This window comes from Pantherophis guttatus, chromosome 3 (assembly GCF_059756535.1).
Source record: "Pantherophis guttatus breed Tessera chromosome 3, ASM5975653v1, whole genome shotgun sequence".
NCBI lineage: Eukaryota > Metazoa > Chordata > Lepidosauria > Squamata > Colubridae > Pantherophis > Pantherophis guttatus.
In genome coordinates this window covers 153,336,372-153,360,277 of record NC_142065.1, presented here as the reverse complement: position 1 = coordinate 153,360,277, position 23,906 = coordinate 153,336,372, and the positions used below count along the sequence as shown (strand labels likewise).

The window sequence follows — 23,906 nt, the reverse complement described above, 5'->3', positions numbered from 1 at the left end:
TAAATCACTCCATTGCAATATGAGAAGTAATCTTAAAGTAGCAATATATTGACATATTGAGAGACAAGAGAAAATAAAAATGTCTTTCATGCCAGAAAAATAGTAAATTTGGCACGAAGGTCACAAATATTCTGTTAGGCTTTCTGAGCTGCCATCACTGAGAAGGCCTATTTTAGGGGAAAGCAATCAAGACAGGAAAGCAATCCTTAAGTATGGTAATGCCATCAGCTTTCTAATGATGATCCACCAGTATTTTATGTAGTTGGCGGAATAGACAGGTATGGAGAGTCTGAAGGATTATTTCAGAAAGTTTATCTCAGTACGATTTTAACAAATCTCCTATCAAGATAAGAAAAACTGAAAAGTTGTACACTTGTTCTTCTTGACCCATCTTTTCTGTTTGATATATTGGACAATGATAATGAAGACAGCCAAGCGATCTAAAAGGTTTTTTTAAAAAAAACCCAAGATAACAAAGTCTATACTAGCGGTGATCATGTAGTTTGATCCTAAGCTCCTTCAAAAAAAATTTTCATTTCTGAATCGTCTTCAGATGTCTACTTTATTTAAAATTCCATCTCAGAAACCGAAAAATATATTGGAAATATTTTCTGTAAAGTATGGAACTGCACTTACTTGGACCAATTCACACCAGTGAAAATACTGTTTTGATTAGAGGTAGGATGGAAAATAATAATATTCCTTGTCGTACTGCATTTGGACGTACAGTATTTAATGCTCTATCTAAAAAAATTATACTTTGGGAAGATGGCTCTTTCAGAATGGGCAGCTATAAGTCTAAATAAAACAAATAATAATAATGAGTGGTTTTTTTATGTTACATTCAACAAGTAGAAACAACGGTTTGCGATTAAATGGAAAATGGAATTTCATATTATGCAATTTGGATTTACTTTAATTAATTATTGATTGTTCTTTGGATAGACTTTAAAAGTCTAAGAGCAAAGTCATACAATTGCAATTTATTGAGCAAGAGTATTTATTTACAACTGAGATTCTCCATGAAAGTTATTTGTGATAGTATTATTGCTTGCTTTCATCATCCACCATAGGGCGGAAAGTAAAACCTGTCATCAATTTTGCAACATCATTTGAAATAATCTTAAATGGCATTTAACATGACATTATGATGGTTTTAGCCTCCTTGCTCTTTGAGGAAAGCTCAAAGGACTGCATATTGTGAATTGGAAAGAAGATCCTGGTTGGATCATCTTTTCAAAGCAGTAGTTTCTGAGTTTCTGCAGAATGGGCACCTAGTGAAAAAAGGGTCCAGGGGTTTCTTTGTCCTAAGGAAAATAACAGCATCTTAACAAGGATGGATTTCATTGGTTGTTGGGCATGAAGGGGGCTTTCAAGAATACACTGATGCAAATAAACCTTCCACAACATTCTATGAACATGAACAAGAGCACTGCTGCATGACCACGTGATAGGACCACATGGGATGACGTCACCGCGCCACACCCTCAGTGATGACGTCACAACACCCAATCACGTTGTTCTTGTCACTTTTTTGGGATGAAAAAGTGCCAAACTAAAGAGAGGGAAAGTTGAGGTTACAGGTAAGCAAGTGGGAGAGGACTCTGAAGGACTTCACCACGATCCCCCAAAGCTACCCTTTGAACTCTACCTTCCCTCCAGGGTTGATGCTGATGGAATTAACCAATGGGAGGCGTGGAACCAGCGTCTCCTTATTGGTCCACTGACTGATATGCAAATGAGGGGAAACGTCACTTCCTGGGACAAATCGAGCGCCATTTTCCCTTTCTGGCTCTGGAAGGAGGGAGGAGCAGTCGGAGGTGGGTGGATGGGAGCTGGGGGGCTCAGTGGTGGTGCCGGAGGAAAGCCGGGTCCCATATTGCACGGCCGGCTGGACGCCGCCAAGGCAAGGATGCTGCTGCACCGCCGCTGCTGCCCGGATTGTTGAGGTGCTTGAGCGCGCGCTGCAGGTCGAGGCGAGGAGGCGGAGCCGGGCGGGGCGGCCGCTGACTGAGGGTCCGAATAGGAGATAGACAGGAGGAGGAAGAGGAGGAGGAGGAGGAGGAGGAGGAGCGGCGCCGGCGGCACCGGGCGAGGTTGCAACGCGTCCGCCCGCCTCGGGGAGTCGCAGTCGAGGAACGGAGCGGGCAGGCGGCGGGCGCCCCCTGCAGCCGGGACAGGTAAGCGCAGCCCGCGCCGTTAGGCAAGAAGCTGGACTCCGCTCGCCCAGCGGGAACCTCTTGGCGCGCCGCACCTTCTCGAGGCTCTGCCGGCAGCTCCAGAGGCCGTGCCCCCCCTTCCCACCCCTTGCCCCGGGCTTGCTCGCTGTCTTCCCGGCAGCGATGGAGGGAAAGGAGGCCCGCCCTTTCTTGCAAGGCATTTGCGCCCCGGTGCTGCTCGGGCTGCAAGTCGGAGCTCGACCCGAACTCGTTTTGTTCACCGGGCGCCTGAAGCTTTTTGGATGAGTTTGGAGTTTTGGGTTTTGTTTGTTTTTAACCTTCCCTCCACGCGTGGGAAGCCCCGCTGCCGGTATCGTTTCTGTGTGACTGAACTGATCCCGGGATGCCCGTAAACTCTCCTGCCGTTTGGACTGGTGTGGAGCAAGAAAACTTCTTACTATATTTCTGCCTGCAAGGAGAAGAAACTAGGAAGGGGCTTCAGTGGTTTTCGCTTCTGGGGATAGAATAAAATAACCTGTCTGTGTCGTTCAAGTGGTGGTTTCTTCTTCGTGATATTTTATTGTCTACCAGATCCCAGAATTAGTGTATGCATGTTTGTGTATGTATATAAACGTGACAAACGGACCTGCCTTGCATATGACAGCTCTTACCTTTACATTTCCATGCATGAATAGACAATCACATAGCTGCATTTCAGTCTACATTTATGCAAAAATTATTCATGTTTTGGGGTTGGGAACTTCTGTATACTCACAACTTTACATTGTAGCCAAGTGTCATTTCTTCAGTGTTGTCACATGAAAAGATATACTTTAATATTTACAAAATGTGAGGGGGTGTACTCACTTCTGTGGCATACTGTAAATGTTGCAGTCCCACATACTTAAGAGGGCAGCTGGCTGGGGAAAATTCTAAGTGACATTTAAGCCATTTAAACAATTTAAACAATTTAAACACATCAGATTAATAAAGCCTGAGTGTGATGTCAGAGTAGATCAAGAATGTTGATCAGAAAGATTTCAAGATGTTCAAGAAAAGCCAGACAAACAGAAGTGCAGAGGAGGAAAAAGTGAGGTGAGAGCTGTTTCCAGATTACCAAATATAAGAGGTGGTTTTGCAAGACAGACTTAAAGAGACTCTGATAAAAAACATTATAATGTTGCCCTTATATATAAAATTGAGAGTTTAAAATCTCTTTGATTTAATTCAAATACCGTAAGATCTTAAGTTCAGAGATGGGAAAATTGGATCCTTATTTCTATCTTTTATTTCTAAAATGAGATTTTGAGCAAGGAAATATGACACTGATTGGGGCAGGAAGGCTTTAGGAGTTGAAGGTGGTTAAGAGCCTCTTCTAAAATGGCAAAGAGGTATAAGAGTGATAAAACAAATATAATGCCATTAGCGTTGGTTTACAGTTTACAGAGTTGTAGATGCATTTGTGTTTCTGCCCAAAGTTGTTCTTTTAATTAATGATCTTAAATGTTGAGGAAATAATTGTGCATGATGGTATTGTAAGAGGGGTTTGAAATTGATGGCTTTAGCTCTGCTGAAGGACTAAGCAACTCAAAATGGCTTATATCCTCAGGTGCTGGAACTATAGCTAAAACAAGGTTCTCTCTGAACCTACATTCCTTGTGTAGTAATAATAATTGAAATTATTTATTCTTTTAGTATTTCACTTAGAATTTTATCAATGCCATAAACTAGGCACTGTGACTAGAGGCAGCCTGTAGTCCTAGTGGGGAAGTCTTGGCAGGTTAAGAATGACATAGAAAGCTTGAGGCCAATCCATGCCCAAAGGATTCGATAGGGATGGGGCCTGCCTCCCTTTCCTTAAATATTTTACATGCATTCTAGGCCTTGCACAACATCTTAATGTCCTATCTATGTAAAAATTAAATGACACAATTGAATTTTGACAAATGCACATATCTTATCCCAGTAAGGCATTCTTATCACTGTTTACCAGTCTCTGACATTGAATGAGAAGATTTCTTTTTAACCATTTGTTCATGCAGTTCATGCAGCTATGTAATGTTTGAGGAGTTTCTTGCTTGCCTAGTCCATTTCAATTCATCCAATAACATTTCAGTGTGATTTAGATCATGGCTTTAATTTGGTCATTACTTTGTGGATTTATTGGAATATTTAAGGTCATTGCTATGTTGCAAGGTCCACTTTTGGTTGAGCTTCAATCTTCTGACAGATGGTTTCTAGTTATCATCAAGCATCTTGTAGTACATAATTCATAGTGGATTCTATGATTATAAAAGATCCTGATGTAGCAAAGCATCTCCAAACCATAAGATTTCCATCATCATGCTTTACCATTTATATCAGGAACTTCCAGTGAAATGCTATATTTGTTTTTTGCCAAACATGTCTTCTGGTACTGTGTCAAGAATAGTTTTATCTTTTTCTCATCTAACCAGAGTCCTTTGGTCCAGAAGTTCTGGTCTTTGGCTGGGTGTTCATGAACAAACTTTAGTCTTGTCCTGATGTTCTTTCACACACTCCCCACATGGATTTAATATGTGTAGTTTCTTCTAATGATAGGATTGTGCACTTTGTTGTCAATAATGGAAAAACAACCTGTAAATAATGTGATAACATTCTAGGGTTCTTAGACACTTATTTCAGCATCTTGTTTTCTGTTCTTGCTGAGATGCTTGGCCTGGACCAGTTGGCAATTGTTTGAAATCTTCTCTACTTGTAGATAATATTCCAGACAGTGGAATGATTGATGTCCAATTGTTTGGCAATCTTTTAAAATTCCTCCCCACAGACATACACATCTGTTCTTTCTGAAGGCCTTAGATAACTTTTTTCAATCTAGGCATGGTGATATATGTGCTTCAGCAACAAAGAGCAAAGCAAACTAAATGTCTGTTTCAAGAAGACATGTTCCTCCTAAATCCTGTCTAATAATCTTCAAATCATTTGCATTTGATCCATACATCCTATTCTAATTTTAGATATCTGAGGTAGCGATAAACGTAGGGGAGTACTTTTTCCACATGCAGTCTTTACATTTATTTTTATTTAAATCACACAGTGGGCTACAAAATATAAATGGCACATATTTGTTACACTGTGTCCCTTTTATCTTCATTGTTGAAATGAAGATTAAATATATTAAAAAGATCAAAAAATTCAACCTACTTTTCCCACATGTCTGTAATTTTAAATTACTAAGGTGATTCAAGCATACTGCAAAGATGACAAATTATCACCAAGTGTCCCCAAGTTGATCAGATACAATAAATATGTCTTTGCCTAGGGCAACCGAAAACGTCAACTGGGATTCATAATGCATGTTTACATTATAATAGCATAATGCATAAAAGAGAATGGAACAAAGGAGATACCAATTCTAGATATTGTCTACAAGCTGTCCTCAATTCTTCCTGCCTGTTTTTGCTATGTGCCTCTAGGGAAACAGATGCAAATTTATAACATGGTTCACTTTTGTTCTATATATGTTTAAGTTTTTAATACCTATAAGCTTTGTGAGTAATTAAAATCATTGATAGAATCATTTTTGATGGCTTTAAGAATATACTAATTTTGACTGACCATAGTTACTAGCAAATTTTGGTGATTTTCATTAGATAGGCTTACCACTATATCTGGGTTAGATGTGGGGTGAAGTATACTTATCACATATAGAACAACCATGGGCATGAATGTCCTCTACTGAGCCCATATTGAAGCTCCAGATATGCTAATTCACTGCTGTTCCGGATTGGTTTTCATGATGGATTCCATTTCCAAAACATTTTCATTTCTTGAATTCCCTTGTTTATGTTTAAATTGTAGCAAGGCCTTCTTTCCAAGAAAAAAATTAGACTGTAGCAGTCACTTAAGACAAAATTGTGTATTCTTCTATTCTCAAATCTTACAATTGTTCTGGATGTTATATAGCTTCCTACAAAGTTTATCTTTACAGTTATAAGACATGTGAAGTTATATTGAAAAATGTACCTCTATTTTGTGTCTTTGTCTTTCAGGCAGTTTGACATGTTTCAAATTCCTGTGCAAAATCTTGATAATATAAGACGATCTCGAAAGAAAGTGAAAGGTATTCTTGTGGATATTGGACTTGACAGCTGTCAAGAGTTACTTCAGGTAAAGAAGAAAACTTTTGAAAATTAGAAAGCCCTTTATGATTGCATACATAAAATTTTGTGGCTATTCTGAAATGATCTCATGAGGCCTCTTGTGAAAAAATATTTTAAAATAAGTCTTTGTCCTGGAAAAACTAAAAGTAGGATTCTATACTTCAAATAGTAGGATTTTCAAATTTTGCAATAGTGTGACACTGTAAAATAATAAATGTATTTGTACAAGCTGCCCATGAATAAAATTAGTAATTTCATTGAAATTAGGATAGGTTAAGAAATATTTCACTAACTTTTAATGATTAAATTTTAATCTATATGTCAAAAGTAAATTAAAGCCATGGTTTAGAATAACAGAGTTGGAAGGGACCTTGGAGGTCTTCTAGTCCAATCCCCTGTTTAGGCAGGAAACCCTACACCACTTCAGACAAATGGTTATCTAATCTCTTCTTAAAAACTTCCAGTGTTGGAGCATTTACAATTTCTGGAGGGCAAGTTGTTCCACTGATTAATTGTTTTAACTGTCAGGAAATTTCTCTTTAGTTTTAAGTTGCTTCTCTCCTTGATCAGTTTCCACCCATTGCTTCTTGTCCTGCCCTCAGGTGCCTTGGAGAATAGTTTGACTCCCTCTTCTTTGTGGCAGCCTCTGAGTTATCAGAACACTGTTATCATGTCACCCCTAGTACTTCTTTTCATAAGACTTGACATATCCAGTTCCAGAAACCGCTCTTTATATGTTTTAGCCTTCAGTCCCCTAATCATCTTCGTTGCTTTTCCTTGCACTCTTTCTAGAGTCTCAACATCTTTTTTACATCGTGGCAACCAAAACTGGATGCAGTATTACAAGTGTGGCCTTACCAAGGCATTATAAAGTGGTATTAACATTTCATGTGATCTTGATTCTATCCCTCTGTTTACTCAGCCTAGAACTGTGTTGGCTTCTAGGCTGCATAAACAGAGGGATAGAATCAAGATCACATGAAGTGTTAATGAGAAGGGTAACATTTATATATTTATTTTTACTTTTATATAAGAGTAAACCTTTTATATAAAAAGGTTCCTAAAATATGGATTTCATTTTGTGTAGTCATTTATATTCACCAAAATTGGGGAGAAAGAGTATTTCCTTGTTTCTAATAGTTCCTTAAACTGGTCTTTAAATGCTACAGTTTGCATTGGGATGCTCTAAACCAGTGGTCCCCAACCTTTACAACTCGGCTACCTGGCTGGGAGGGAGGGAAAGCATGAGTGGTAGTCCAGTGTGCACACGCACAATTGCCCGCTTGCCTACTGCTTGTGCAAGTTGAGCTGTGTGCGCACATGCACTCTGGCCAGCTACTCATGGCCCAATTCCAAATAGGCTACAGTCCAGTAGTGGCCCATGCCCAGAGGTTGGGGTCCCCTGCTCTAAATTGGTTTTGGTGTCTTTCTAATGAACGAATTAATCCACATTGAGGCAGCCTTTTTCTCTTTCTCTGTTATTCCTTCTGGTCAGTTGGTCAGAGTTTGGCATAGAAGCACTGTTTCCTCTGATCATGGTCTTCCTTTTGAAACACAAAGAGTGGTTTGTATAGAGCTCGAGAACTGTTAGCTTTGCATTAATTTTTTCCTCAAACTGATAAGTCTGTTTGGAAAGGAGGAAAGAAAGGGAGTCTTTAGTGACTCTCCGTCCATTGACTCCACTTAAAGAAAGGCTGCCATATAGAATTCTGATTGGGAAAATGCAGAGAAGAGAATTTAGCATAATACCTATGCATATTACAAATTAAAATATTAATGCATATTAAAATATGAAAAAGTCATTTGTGTGCCAAATCTAATCAGCTGTAAGTCATCATGTGCTGTTTTCCCCTTGGAGCAAATAATATTGGATAATATAATTTTATGTATAGAGCCAATTTGGTGTAGTGGTTAAGGCACCAGTCTAGAAACAAGGAGACACTGAGTTCTAGTCCTGCCTTTGCCTTGAAAGCCAGCTGAGTGACTTTTGGCCAGTCAGTCACTCTCTCAGCCCAACTCACCTTGCAGGGTTATTGGCAAAATAGGAGGGAGGAGGATTAGGTATGGTTGTTGCCTTGAGTTACTTAAAAAGTAATAAAGGCAGGATAAAAATCAAATAAATAATTATTGAGAAAGTCCAAATTCAATAGTAGAGTCCTAGTAAATTCTTTCAAGACACAAACTGGGTTTGTATGGTAGAACAAGCCCAGGAAGAAAACTGCCATTTCTTTTGCACCACAAAGATTTGTCTATGTTACCATTTTGAGCTGTGAAGAGATACTGTAGGTACATCATGAAATGCAATGGATTATAATTAAGCTTTGGCTAGAGTCATAGCATCCTTTAGACAAGTCTGTCAAGTGTGGAAAAATCAGAGTCCAGGAGATTCAAACAAACATAAATATTTATTGCAAGTTTATGCTCTCTACAAGAATCTGAACTACCAACTGTCAAAGCAAATTAGAGGTTGATAAGAGTCAATGGAATTTAAGGTGCGCTGGACATAGATCTCTTGTGGGCACGAAGAGACATGAGACTGATGACATGTTTGACTTCCTCCCTTGGGCTCAGTCTGGTCATCTACAAGTCTGGTAGATTTTATTCAATAGGCAACAGTGAGTATTTCTGATATTTAGGATAGGGTTTCAAAGGTTAGGACCACTGCTTGCTTTATGGATTACAGTAGTCACCGCATTTTCTTGGCTCTGTCTCTATACTGTTTCCACTTGTCTGTCTTACTCTCTTGCTACATTTTAGTAGCAGTTACTTTATTTTGACAAAACATTTTTAATATTTTGTCTGCCTGCCCATTCCAAGGCTTCATATGTTAAACATCTTATTTAACTTTTTCCTTTCTTTACTGCTTCATTTATTTGGTGGAGGTTTCAAATGATGTCAATCTCTTATTTAGCAGGAGGGGAAGCTATGCTACTGAGTTTGCTTTCATTCCATCCATTTATTACATTGGAGGAAGAAATTCTGTGAGATAAGGATAAAGACAGTACAGGCAGATATTAATGGAGGTGATTTGTAGTGAATAGTTACAAAGTTATAGTTATGAGAGATAGAGAAGACTAACCTGGATATATGCCACAAAATGAGTATTGTATCATGAGGAAGCATTGACTGCATAATTTAATTTCAATGAAAAAAAATTGTGAATGAGATAGAAATTCTCAAAGAAACCACTAAAACGAAAAGAATTTGGAGAAAGAATAAATAATGTAACAGAAAACAACCAAATTAAATACTCTTGAGTTTTGGTTCTGATCCTGATGATGACATCCTACCAGTAGAATTCAGAACAAAGAAAAGCCACAAAATATGGGGTTAAAGATACCTTCCTTAATTTTTAGGTTTCATCCATACCTTCGGATTGCTGGTATGAAGATACCCTACTAAGGCTTGATATAGGTATTCTGGCAGGAAAGGAGGTTTTTTTACTCTTATGCTGGCATCAAAACTTTCTTACAGTCTAGGCAGATGGAATGGAATCTTGAGATGACTTGGCTGAGGGAGGAGATGATCTGCTTGAATAGAGTCGGTTTAACAGGTTTGCTGTGGTGCACTGCAAGCTTCTTCCCAGTAATTTGGCTCAGTGTCTGTGCTTCTGTGCTATTCAGGTTGCAAGGGAACCCTGATTTCTGTAGCCACTTTTTTTTAAAGGGAGCTTGGTGAACCTAAAGAGAAATCGTTCCTTCTGACAAGACCCATGTAACTCTTTGCAAAGCCTTGAAATTGACCAGTCCATCCCTGGCTTAACATGTAGTTATTGCTTCTATGCCGTGTAGTGGAGAATTCATTTTTCAAAGACTGCTGTTCTTGGAGAAGTTCTGGATCCTCACTTTGTCTTCTCAGAGTATTCTTTTAAAAAGTTGTGGTCTTGGTCAGAATTTTCTTTTAAATGATCTGTGGTTATCATCCTCGATTTGTATGGTAGGACTTGAAATCATGGTGTGTTTTCAAATCAAAACATCTTTTTGCTGAAGGTAGGACAAGAACAGGAACACCATAATCCCAACCCCCTCAAGTGATAACATATCAGGTAACAAATGGGAAGACTGAGGTTCTTCTCCATATAGGCTCCAGGGTAACTTGCCCTAGACTGCACTGAAGTCTCTCTGGTGCTAAGGAAATTTTTATCTGCTTTGTTCCTGTTCCTAGAAGCTTATTTTTAAAATTGCTAAATTTTTAAAACTGCTCTTTTAAACATCTTTTTTTCCCCACACCCTTCTCATCTGTGAAGAGGTGAGGATTTAAACTGCATAAGCTTTTCTTTCTTAGGAGGTGTTTTCTCTTTGGAGGTGCAGGAGAACATCTTTCTCACTTTCCAAGATGGAAACAGGGAGGGGATCTGCCAGTCCCTAATTGAGGCAGAACAGGGATGGCGAAAAGGAAGATAGGAGTGGGGAGGTCATGGGTTCAGAGGATTGGATGACAAAGTAAGTCTGTCTCCCACACAGCTTCTAATTTAGCACTGTGGGGAGAATGAGGCAATTGGGGACATAGCTGAACATGGGTAGGAAGCATGTTAATTTTGAAAACAACTCGCTGGGCTTGTCCAGGTATTGTAGGCTTGGGACTTCGATGAAGAACATGACCATTTAATAGAATAAATCAAGATTACAGTTCTTTACTATAGTCTTGTTCTTGGGTATGTATGGTTTGTTCTTATTGTTTTGTTTCTTAACTTAGAGGAGTTGGATTTCTTTCTTCTTTAGTGTTTTTCATTTATGATCATTAGAACAAGTGATCTCAGACTTAACATTTTAGCTGACAAGTCATTCTTCAATCAGACATCTTAATAAAGAGGGCTTTTACAGTTCACTTAAACTAGAGCATCAACTTTGTTTTACTTTTCAATTCATCAGGACCAATAAAGCTTATTTCATTTGCTTTATGTTTATAAAGCAGTTTTCTTCTATTTATGCTGCTTAGGTCCATTTCCTAACAAAGATAGTTGAATAGTTCAACCAGCTTTGTCTCAGCTTTTGAAATACTTTATCTTCCATTATTTGCTTAGGCTAGAAAGTTGTCAATTGCTATATTATTACATGGGGCCTTTTTGGTAGGCGCTAGGTCAGATCTGGGCATTTTGCAGGCCATATCCAACTCTTTGACTGCCTGCTAGCCCACAGCAGAGGAGGGGGGATAGCAGTGGGAGCAGCAGCAGCAGTGGGTTACTACTGGTTCGCCCCGGATTGGGCGAATTGGTACTGGCAGCGGGAGGCTCTGCCCACCCACCCAGACGCTTCTGCGCATGTGTAGAATGTTGTGCGCGCGAGCGCCCACAAGCGAACTGTTAGCAACAGATTTTGAAACCCGCCCCTGAGCAGCAGCCCTCCACAATAGTCCCAGTTTCTCACATGGCCCCATGGAAAAATTAATTGCCCATCTCTACTGTAAGTTCTGCTGTCTGTTTTTCTCAACAGACTCTGCATCCAAAATACTTAATTACGGGTAATCCCTTTATTTTTGTACACTTGATATTTGGGCTTGAGCAAATGCTATTTTTGAGTGGCTGTTTCCTATAATATCATAGGCATATCCCTCTTTGTTAATTAATTACATTTTGTAATGCATGAACAATAGAGACCATGAAGGAAGATAGATTTCTTTTTTGTAAATATAATTTGAGATCATTTGTACAGTTATCAAATTTAATCGTTTTCCCTACTTCAGATGCCTTTTTTCTCCATGGGCCTATATTCTATGATTTTTGTTGCCCGTATTTACCGCATTGGTAGCAGAATAGCATTTGGGTAGTGCACGCTGAGGATCAGAAAGGGCAAGGGAGAGGAACAAGCAGGCTATCTATAGCCAGATCATTCAAATCTAGAATGATTTCTGCAATGTTCTTTGCTTATTTGAATATACATGACTATTCAAAAAATCAAACTTATAGATAGGGAAACATATCACTATTGTTCTGCATTTTTTGCTGACTATTACTAATATAAAAATATTCCCACTTTTTTTATTTCCATAATTTTTTTTTAATTAAAAAAAATTTTTTTTTCACATGTGGCAATACTTTTTCAAAAAGTTGAATAAAATACCCTTTTCATGGACTTAACACAAGTAGTCCTCAGTTAACAATGTTGATTGCAATGTAGTTGTAAAGATGATGTTATGTGACCACATTTCTTAGCAAAGGCAGTGCTGTTGCCATCAATAAGTGAGGATCATGACTTTTGACTTCCTGTTGGTTTCTCCATTGACTTTGTTCATGGGAAGCCAGTAGAGAACTTTGGAAATTACAATCATGGGAACATTGTGATGGCTGGAATTCTGAGGAATGGATCATAAATACTATTCATTGTTTTCCTGCAAGTTTGAACAGTCCCTGAGCGAGTGGCTGTTAAATGAGAACTACCTGTATTGGCCTTTAAAGGAAAAAATACATACTTTTTAAAAAGACTACTTTTAAGCCTAAATTTACAGTTGCAAGAAAAAGTATGTGAACCCCTTGGGATTACGTGGAGTTTTGCATGAATTGGTCATAAAATGTGCTCTGAACTTCATCTAAGTCACAACAATAGAAAAACACAGTATGCTTAAAATAGTACTACACAAACATTAGATGTTGCCATGGTTTAATTGAACATAACATGTAAACATTCACAGTGCAGGGAGGAAAAAGTATGTGAGCCCCTAGCCTAATGACTTCTCCAAGAGCTAATTGGAGCCAGGTGTGAGCCAACCTTGACTCCAATCAGTGTGATGATATTGGATGTGTTGCTGACAGCTGTCCTGCCCTTTAAAAACACACACCTGTTTTGGGTTTACTGGTTTCAAGAAGCACTGTCTGATGTGAACCATGCCTCGCAGAAAAGAGCTCTCAGAAGACCTACGATCAAGAATTGTTGACTTGCATGAAGCTGGAAAGGGTTACAAAAGTATCTCCAAAAGCCTTGATGTTCATGTGTCCATGTTAAGACAGATTGTCTACAAATGGAGAAAGTTTAGCACTGTTGCTACTCTCCCTAGGCATGGTCGTCCTGTAAAAATGACTGCAAGAGCACAGCGCAGAATGCTTCATGAGGTAAAGAAGAAACCTAGAGTGTCAGCTAAAGACCTACAGAAATCTCTGGCACATGCTAACATTTTTGTTGACACATCTACAATAAGGAAAACATTAAACAAGAATGGAGTACATGGGAGGACACCACGGAGGAAGCCATTGCTGTCCAAAAAAAATATTGCAGCACGTTTGAAGTTTGCAAAAGAGCACCTGGATGTTCCATAGCACTACTGAGAAAATATACTGTGGACAGATGAAACCAAAATTGAGTTGTTTGGGAAGAACACACAACACTATGTGTGGAGAAAAAAAGTCACAGCACACCAACATCAAAACCTCATCCCCACTGTAAAGCATGGCGGAGAGAGCATCATGGTTTGGGGCTGCTTTGCTGCCTCGGCCTGGACGGATTGTTGTCATTGATGGGAAAATGAATTTCAGAGTTTATCAAGACATTTTGCAGGAAAACGTACGACCATCTGTCTGCCAACTGAAGCTCCGCAGAGGATGGGTGATGCAACAGGGCAATGACCCAAAGCATACAAGTAATTCAACAAAAAAAATGGCTTCAACAGCACAGAATACGCCTTCTGGAGTGGCCCAGTCAGAGTCCTGACCTCAACCCGATTGAAATGCTGTGGCATGACCTTAAGAGAGCGATTCACACCAGACATCCCAAGAATATTGCTACACTGAAACAGTTTTGTGAAGAGGAGTGGTCCAAAATTACTCCAGATCGTTGTGCAGGTCTGATCTGCAACTACAGGAAACGTTTGGTTGAGGTTATTGCTGCCAAAGGAGGGTCAACCAGTTATTAAGTCCAAAGGTTCACATACTTTTTCCTCCCTGCACTGTGAATGTTTACATGTTATGTTCAATTAAACCATGGCAATATCTAATGTTTGTGTAGTATTATTTTAAGCAGACTGTGTTTTTCTATTGATGTGACTTAGATGAAGTTCAGAGCACATTTTATGACCAATTCATGCAAAACTCCACGTAATCCCAAGGGGTTCACATACTTTTTCTTGCAACTATATCTATTTTGTCTGGTCTCCTTGACTACAGTACTCATCTAGGTAGAAGTCTAAATTAAACAACTGAATAAATATTATTTTAGGTTTCAATAGTTTCTGTGGCTTAAACATATTTTAATATTGCAGTTATAATGTCTGCATGAATACAGATTAGTCAAATACACCTATGTAAAAATTGTCTTAAAATATAGTAGTTTATATCTTAAAATCAAGGGAAATCAAATAAATTTTATAAGCTTCCTCAGTTACATAAACAAAACCTTTTCAGATGAATAAAACACCAAATCAATTGTAATATCTCAGATAAATATAGATATTTAAATCTCTGAAGAGATTTGTTTTGGTTATTTTTATATTGCATTTATATTCTGATTTTCCTGTATAAACTCACAGCATCATATACGATCCTCTCTTTTGCTAATTTGATTCTTACAAAAACCCTGTGAGAAAGCATTTGGCATAACTAGATATCATGCATTTTAGTTGAAGAAAATATATTCTGTGTTTAATATCACTTATAGATTTCCAACATTGATGAGAAATCTTAAAAATTGAATGCATGGTTGAATTAATACTTTAAGTTTAGTTTTACTGTACATTTAGAATTTATAACAGGAAAAAGCATATTGAATACATGGAAGCATGTGCTTCTGGGAGCAACATTCCCTCAGAGATATGCATGATTCCCATTCTTCAAGTGTTTGTGAATTCCCTAAAGGCCTAGTTTTGTTCACAGGACTGGAGCTAGGGTATTTTGGAACCCCTGTCAAATCTCTTGTGAATGTTGTTGACGTGTCTGAACATTCATCTTTTATTTATATTTATTTATATTTTGTGTTTCTAGACAGCCAATCTTCCTCAAATTTTAAATATTGTAAGATGCTCCGAGTCCTTTTGAAGTTAGGTGGCCTCAAAACTCAATTAATTTGATTGAATTAAGTGGGCAAAAATATTACTGTTGAATTATCACTGCTAAACGGTTGAAAACATGGCTATAAGGATTTACTTGTACTTGCACTGTGCTCCCTGCTTCATTTCCCAAACCATCAGAGGGGATTCTGCATCAGCACCGCTTTCACTTTTGCCATCTTCAGATTATTTCAAAACTTTATTACGCTGACAGATCAGAATATCATATTCACAAACATTTAGTGCTATTAATGAGCCAGGCCAGCTTTCCATCCAATTGGGAAATGCAAAAAGCAGCATCCAACCAACATCTCACTTCATCTTTCCCCTTCCTTTCTTGTTCTTTATTAATTTCTGAGAGGACAAAAGCAGGAAAGATGCAATGCCATTTCTTTATTTAATTTAAAAACCACGATAGAGTGCCCTGCCATCTTGATTTCAAAAGGAGAGAGAAAATAGGGCAAGGTAGGGATTTGCTCACCCAATGACTTCCAGGCTTTCTTCCTGCTCCATAGTTGACCCAGAAAGGTTGCTATTGAAGACCCCTAGCATTGTGAGAATGTGAAGTGCTGAGCTTGGATTGGCACAAACCAGATAAAATTACTGATTTCAAATGAGTGGGCCTACTTTAGCTGGCCAAAAGCCATTCTTGAACATCATTTAGGAAGGTGAAAGCAGTTATGGTCAGGATGGTAATGCCAAGTCCGTGAGGCCATAATTCACCTTTTGTTTGGAGTGGATTTTAAAAATAAAATAAAATAATAAAGGTCATACATTATGCTTTTTGGTAATTGTGGTTTGCTTGAGCTATAGGATTTGGAAAAAAAAGTTGAGGTATTAAACCAGGCTTTGGAATTTCATTCTAATTTTAAAGTAACTGCATTAAGTAACATTTTATTTTAGTTATGAGGTATTTTCTTACCCACCTTGCTTTTTCTTAGACTCTGAAAAGTTTTGATCCAGGAGAAAAATATTTCTCTAGTACTTCATGGAATGATGTATCTCATTGGGACAGTGTTGCTAAAAGAAAGGTATGTAATATAGTTATCATCATTTGCAGATTTAAATTCAGTTGTTTGAACATGCCTTGTTGGATTAAAAAAAACAATTTTGATTTGAAAAGTTGGTACTATGTTGTATTATAAGACTTCTTTTAATTTCAAAAGCTAATGTTCTATAACGGGAAGATGTTCTGAAAATAGAATAAGAAAGTTGATTGTTCTGCATTTTGTCAGTTACCTTATTTATTTTGTTGTACGTTTCTTCATTAAATTGTCAGAATTGCATGCAGAATAAGTGGTTCCTTTTGCAGCATTTTGAATACAAGCTACTACAGCTGTTAGTTCTTTGATAACTCCGTAATTAAATATATTGAACATCTAATTGGCACTGTCATATTTATTCCTCTACAGTTCCAGTAACAACTTATTCTGCTTTAAATTTTTTGTCTTAATTTGATGGACTAAAGATTTCCATTGATATATTCCTTTAATTTTCTTTTAACCATAAATGGTAATAGATATTTGATATTCATTTTGGTAATTCTTGTATAAACTTATGACATAGAAGGGCATTGCTTCTTTCCTTTCTTTCCTCATTTATTTCTGTTCTTAGACTAAGCTGGAGTCCACACTGCTAGTATTGTAGTAATTTTACTGATTCTTAGCAAACAGCAGCAAAAAGTTTAGATTTCATTTAGCTTGGTCCTCATACTACTTGTATTATTATATTAACATTATTCAAAACAGAGAAGAAAGCTAGATTATTATAATCTCCTGAAGAAGAGTTCATATCTGGTTAACAATACTGTGGTGCTTTTTCGGTAATATGAATTGACCAGTTGATACATATATTATTTGAGAGCTCTACAAATGATGCCCGTTTTTCTTATTTTTCAGAGATACAGAACAAATCCATATTGCTGCAGCTTGTGCAAATTTTCATCAAAATTTCTTAATTCTTTCAAAAATCACCTGACTCGCTACCATGAAGATGAAATGGATCAAGAGTTAGTTGTTCCTTGTCCAGAATGTTCATTTGCTTCGCATTCTAAGATAGTAGGAAAACACCTCCGAATGTTTCACTCCAAGAAGAAAATACAAAATTATAATGTGAGTGGTGGTATGAAACAATTCCGGAATGATGCAGTAAACTTTGTATGCCAGAAGTGTCAATTTTCTGACATGCTCTACTACAATACAAAGAAACATGTGTTGGTAAGCCATTTTCAAAATCTAATAAGCACATATTTTGAGGAGAGGCCTGATGACAGCGAAGAGAACTTTACTGATCACTACTGTAAAAAGTGTAATGCTTTTGCAAATAGCCGGGATTCTTTAATATATCATGTCTTAACCTCTGAAGTACATAAAGATCTGGAGAACATATTGGGACGTGTAATTTCAGTTCAGCCTAAAAAAACAGGACAAATGAAATCACTGCAGATTATCAATATTGCTCCCAAGCCGTCTACAATCAATACTGTTTCACAACTGATTCCTACCTCTGTAGGATCAAATTCTACACCACGTTTTCAACTTCCACTTCCATCAGTTAATCAGAATCAAAATACGGTGCCGACAAAAGCAGTTCATAACGTGGTTGCACCTTTGAGCGTTTCAGGTAGCGCCAATACTATGACAGCTTCGACTTCTGCTGACCGGTTACATATTGCCCTTCTTTCTGGTTCTCGCCCAGCAAATCAGAATAGTGCTGGTCTTCAGCCTGGAGTTTCCCAACCAGTCTTTGTTTCTCATCGTTTCCCCTTAAAACAGCCAGTAAGACCCAGAGTTCTTTGCTTAAATCAACCCACAGGAAACATAAGCAGAGCTGTTCCTCCAGGAGTCATTTCTTTCACTCGACCTATCAGGCCTTCTGTGCTTCCTGTAGGTAATCAATCAGTCAGAACTATCAGCAATCCAATTATGCCAGGGCCTGGTCCTATTCCCGTTAACAGGCCTTCGTCACCTGGCATCCTTGCTGTAAATCGGCCTATTGGCAGTGGGCCTGGTGTTCTTCCAGTTCCCCAAACAATTACATCGGGAGTTCTTCAGTTTAACCATCCAGTCACACCAGGAGTTCTTCCTGTAAACCCATCTGCTGGACCTGGGATTGTACAGTTTAATCAGCCTGTTACACCAGAGGTTAGACCTGGAGTGTCTCAAAATGCTACTTTACTTGCCACTGGACCTGTGCTCAGACAGTTAATTCCAACTGGCAAACAAGTCAATGGAATACCTACATACACTCTTGCACCAGTTTCTGTGACTTTGCCTGGGCCACCAGGTGGTGGGGTGGCAACGGTTCCACCGCCTCAGGTACCTGTTCAGTTGATGCCATCTGGCCCAGTTGCCCAGCTGTCTCAGGGTCCTGCTACTGTGCCATCTCCTGTTGCAGTAAGTTCTACAAATACTCTTACCAAGACTTCTCCAACCAGTACTGCAATGAATCTAGTTCTTAAACAGGCTAAGCAATGGAAGACTTGCCCTGTTTGTAGTGAGCTTTTCCCATCAAATGTCTATCAAGTACACATGCAAGTGGCCCACAAATGTAGCACATCTAAGACGGAGATGACTTGTGAAATAGACAAAGTTGCTGTCTGTGCACCTTTTCTGAGGTGGCTAAAAGATAAGACGGTGCGATGTTTTTCTTGTAAATGCTTTCTAACTCAGGCAGAGCTTTTAAAACATATTTTTATCCATGGGTTAAGTTGCCTCTTCTGCACCAGTATTTTCTATGATTTAAAATGCCTTGTGACTCACACACAAACTGCGCATAATGGAAAGAAGGAACTGCACTCAGATTATGATGATAAAGGGTTTCAGCTTGCGAGGGATTCTGAAGGTCAGCTAGTATTCCCTCATTTTGACTTCAGTATAACTTCGAAAGAATTTTGTGAAAGAGAAGTGCATCTTGTTGTACTCGCTGGTGTAAATTCAAGGACACTTATTCCTTTGTATATCAAACTGCAACAAGAGGATGCTGAAATGAGCAGCGAGAACAAGAAAGTTTCTACTTGCCCTTTTTGTTACGATACTTTCACTAGCACAGATGCTTATGAAATGCACTTGAAAGAGCAGCATCACATCATGCCAACTGTGCACACCATTTTGAAGACTCCTGCTTTTAAATGTATCCACTGCTGTGGAGTATACACTGGCAACATGACTCTGACAGCTATAGCTGTGCATTTGCTTCGATGCCGTAGTGCTCCTAAAGAGACCTCGCCAGCTATGAAGATGCAGGTTGACCTTGATGAGAAGCAGGATCTACCCCTTATGAATGGGGAGAACCATGAGGATGCTTCTCTTTCAGCCAAGAGGAAGCAGTCTGATCATCTTTATGCTGCTTCTGTTTCAGAAGACCAAAGCGATGAGGATCCGCCGTTCTTCATTATAAATAATGGTACAGCCCAAATTCCAGTAAAGGAGGTGAATCGTGTGCCTTCGAAACGACAAAAGTCTGATCATAAAACTGAAACCAAGGGAGAGACTTCAGTTGAAGATCTTCATCTGTTGGTTTTGAATCCGAAGCCATTCCAACAAAGCTCAAATGAAGTCCAAAAAAGGTTTCTTGCAGATTATTTTCACAAGAAGCCATATCCCAGTAAAAAGGAACTAGAATTGCTGTCATCCATGCTACGTGCATGGAAAGTGGATGTTGCATCATTTTTTGGGAGAAAGAGATACTTCTGCCTAAAGGCAATAAAAAACGTTAAGCCATCTGTGCTTTTGGGCTTTAGTATGTCAGAACTTAAAAATGTAAAGCACAATTTGAATTTAAAATGTAAATTGGAGGATGTATAATTTTTTTTTAAAAAAGTAGTCCTGATATCAGGCAACTAAGACTGCATATTACATCAGAAACTATTCCACTTAATTTTTTTGTAATATTAAAATATTACTGTTCTTTGGCTATATTTGCATACAGTAGTAAATTAGAATTACAAAAAAATATTATCATTCACAAGCATTTTTACTTTGTCCAATCAGTCCTTTGTTCTGTCCATCACTAACACTGACTATAATAAGAAATCAGCAAGAAGAAATCTCCTTTTAGGTAAACACAGGTTACTATAGTTCTGACTAGTGGATGGTACCAAGGTTGAGTCACAGGGCAATGTGCTGCTCCTGAATGATAAACTAGATTTTTTTAGAATCATAGCTCACTATTTTGTGTGAACACAATCAGTGCTGTGGGGGTGTATTTCAGAATACCTGAAGTTCTAGTTCCTTTTGTTCTGTTTTGTTCCCTTGCTTATGATGTAGTTTTGTCCATGGGATTTTATACAATTGTGTAACAAATTTCTAGATTTTTTTTTTTGAAAAAAACAATTGCTTCTAAAAAAAATAAAGTGTATAGTTTTGGTAACATATCAAAATTGGTTAGATGATTATAACAGTGTAAAAGAATCATCCCCTCTGTTTAAAATTAAGATGCTTGGCTTTCAATATGACCTTATCACACTTTAAAATGTTCAAACTTGGCAGTGTATAGCCAGTACCAAATGCAAAAATACTGATATTAAAACACTTATTTGCTCCTGTAGGTACAATGGTACACATGAGATAATTTCAAATGCTGTTTCTGAATTTCTCCTTAGTAAGAAATTCTAGATCTTTCAAGTATTGGATTAAATAAAGTTAGGAGCTACCTGTTCAATTAAGATGTATTTGTCTTCCTCATATACCCCCAATATGCTACTATAATTCTTAATTATGCCATTCTTGCTACAGAATTCTGTGAGGTGAAGCTCATGTATTTGGAAGGTGTCCAGGTTGGAAAAATTGATGTAGACTAAAATGGCTGTCTAGAGCTAACTTTACTTAATGCTGTAGCTTGCTGCGAGCATTCTAGTTTGCATTTTGTTCCAGAAAGGTATAGGTATTGCATTCATGACTGTTAATCCCTTGTGCTGACAAATAGTCAAGAACAATATTGGAAATAAATTCTTGAGACTTTGCTATCTTGCTGTGAAGACTGCCTTGGAATATGGGATTAAAGACAACTTCTTCAGCAATCTAGTGTGGGAATATGTTGCATTGTGATTGATACACACATGTGTACATGTGAAAAAATGCTTGCCATTTATAAGCTTTGGGTTATTTTTCTTCAAAATGCAGAGTGAAAACTTCTGCCATAGTGGTCAGTGGTTTGATACTATGAATAGATTTGTCTAAAATTATTCAAGAGATAAGCCTGTTAGACATTTTAAAACAAAAATACAGCTAAAGCTGTTAGCAGTTTTATTACTACTTTTTAAAATATGTTGGGGCAGTGGATGATTGAACAGTTTCTAGATCCAGGTTAGTCTTTAGCCCCTAGAAGATAACTAGCTATTCATTTGAACAGCATAGCTTATTACTGCCCTATCAGAGAACATTTTGGTTGCAGACTTTACAGTGCATTTTAGTTATTAAAAACGTTTCTTATGGCAAGACTTGTTTTGCCGAAATTGCATGTAACTAATTGCAATTTAAGCACTTGCATTGCAGGCTGTTTAGATTTCTATAATTGGCAGAGAATTGTAATAGGGTTTACTGGTTTGGTTTCTGTTCTTTCACGAAGCCTCATTTTCTAGGAGTTATATCAAGGCAGAGATATTTAAATATAATTTATTATTGCTGGAGACATAGAAACTGAAAGGTCACACCTGTACTAGAACTGATAATTATGTAGCAGGAATGAAGGTCTTGGAAGACCTGGCCACCGAAAGCAAGAATAGTTTTCATGGCTCCCACTTCATCTTTCAGGATTATTGAGAGAAATATTAGATTCTGAAGTGAAGAATAACATTGACTAAACGTATATACTATGCACAAAATAAAAGTACTGCAGCCAATTAAAGATAAGACAACTACCTGCTCTGGAAGATGGTAGATTCCAAGATTAAACTGAGGGGAGTTTAAACTGTTATTTGGTCAAAATTCATACAGTATAAAGTCTTATTTTTAGAAAAGGAGAATAAATACACTTATTGTCATTGCTATTGTTACTGTATTTTAAAACTACTGTATAACTGTTTGATTACTTACCAACATTGGAAATGGAGTTGTTACAATAGTAGTGCTTTTGCTTAAGAGTTTCCTGCATTTCATTTTAATTATTTGTATCCCACATTATTTTTACAAATAACTCAAGGTGGCAAATATATCTAACATGCCTTCCTCCCCCTATTTTCCTCACATCAACAACCCTGTGAATTGGGCTGAGAGTGACTGGCCCAAGGTTACCCAGCTGGCTTTCACGGCAAAGGCGGGATTAGAACTCATGATCTCCTGCTTTCTAGCACGATGACTTAATCACCACCAAACTGGTGTTCATTTCTTTGCAAGTACTGGCTCAAAGTTATGGAGGAGCAAAATTAATACAATGTGGTATCTGTGAATTCAAACATAGCTTTTGCATCTGTGCTATATTGTAGTAATTTACTATATACTGCTTCAGTGCTTAGCTAATTGGTGGGAGCCCAACCTAGCCAGCAGCAAGTTATATGGACGGATAGTTTTGCTCTATACATGTTTCTCATTACAGTGATAGGATCTTGTTCCTTTTTTTAATGAAACAACTCTGCATTGATTCTATCTTAATGATGGCATTCACCTCCAGTTATATACCTTGCTAGTAATTCACATAGAGGAATCCAGAGGCCAGACTGAAAAATTATCTATAATTGTTTTTTGAGTGGTCATCAGTAAAATCACATGATACACTTTTCTTTCCTACATTTAGTTTACTGATTTAGGAGAGGTTGAATAGTTTCTGATGTATGCACCGATGTTAGTACTTTACCATATACCATATCATTAGGTGCAATGAACAGTTGCTTCCATGTAAAAGGCTATATGGTCAGATCTGAAAATGAAATTAAATGCTTCAACTTGTTCTTATACCAGATATGATGGATGTATTCCCCTTGAAGTAAAACTTAAAAAGGCTTAAATGAGTTATATTGTTACCCTTAGTAAGTGTAAATTCATAAAAACTAGAATTCTGATTCAGTTGCTCACAATCATATTGATTTTGTAATGAAAAGGACAAATGAAAAACCACCTTCCTAATCAATTTAGCCCCACTTTCCCTTTGTTGAACTAGTATTTTCACACTTGTCAATAATTCCAAGAAATACATATAGGTAACGAAACATCTGTAAGCAAATGACCAAGCTCAGAGAGTGACAAGAACTCCACTTTTCAATGAGGTATACAGCCAGAATTAATGGGAGCTGAAATCCAAAATGTTTGAAGAATGTAAATTTGTCTCCCACAATGTAAGACTAGAAATGATTGGCTGATAATATGATGGAGGTACAAGCAGAAAAAGGTGATTCCTCAAATTAGATTCTATAAAGCTTTCACATATTCCTGTGATAAAGCTGACCCTACCATAAATCAGGTTACTGGTTTACATAGATGGTATATATTACTAAGCCCCTTTTCATTTTTACATCAACATTTTTGTGCATCATGGTTAAGCAAACTTCAGAATAAAGATTAGAATAGTTCTTGGAAGATGTCATATTCTCAGTTAAAAAGAAAAATTTAAAAATCAAGGCCCTGTTCCCTCTAGCTTTCTGTGACAAAAAGAACTGTCATAAAAGTTTCCCTTGCCCCACTTGTCCCACAAATTCATA

At 37.8% G+C, this 23,906-nt stretch overlaps 1 protein-coding gene across 2 annotated transcripts; it reads left to right on the top strand.

The window, feature by feature from the left end:
* The first annotated feature begins 1,519 nt into the window (after positions 1-1,519).
* ADNP2 (ADNP homeobox 2) lies at positions 1,520-23,813 on the top strand. 2 transcript variants are annotated; one of them, XM_034429304.3, is made up of 4 exons: positions 1,520-2,180; positions 6,194-6,311; positions 16,216-16,305; positions 17,173-23,813. In XM_034429304.3, the coding sequence occupies exons 2-4, from the start codon at positions 6,204-6,206 to the stop codon at positions 20,077-20,079; spliced, it is 3,105 nt and encodes a 1,034-aa protein (XP_034285195.2). In that variant the 5' UTR covers positions 1,520-2,180; positions 6,194-6,203; the 3' UTR covers positions 20,080-23,813. The 2 variants fall into 2 exon arrangements, with proteins under 2 accessions (XP_034285195.2, XP_087746496.1); XM_087890370.1 differs by lacking the exon at positions 6,194-6,311 and having other exon boundaries at positions 1,771-2,180.
* Positions 23,814-23,906: the final 93 nt, after the last annotated feature.

Coding starts and splice junctions, on each gene's coding strand:
- ADNP2 (XM_034429304.3), top strand. CDS start 6,204: ATGTTTCAAATTCCTGTGCAAAATCTTGATAATATAAGACGATCTCGA. Junction 6,312..16,215: donor GCTGTCAAGAGTTACTTCAG/GTAAAGAAGAAA, acceptor GCTTTTTCTTAG/ACTCTGAAAAGTTTTGATCC. Junction 16,306..17,172: donor ACAGTGTTGCTAAAAGAAAG/GTATGTAATATA, acceptor CTTATTTTTCAG/AGATACAGAACAAATCCATA.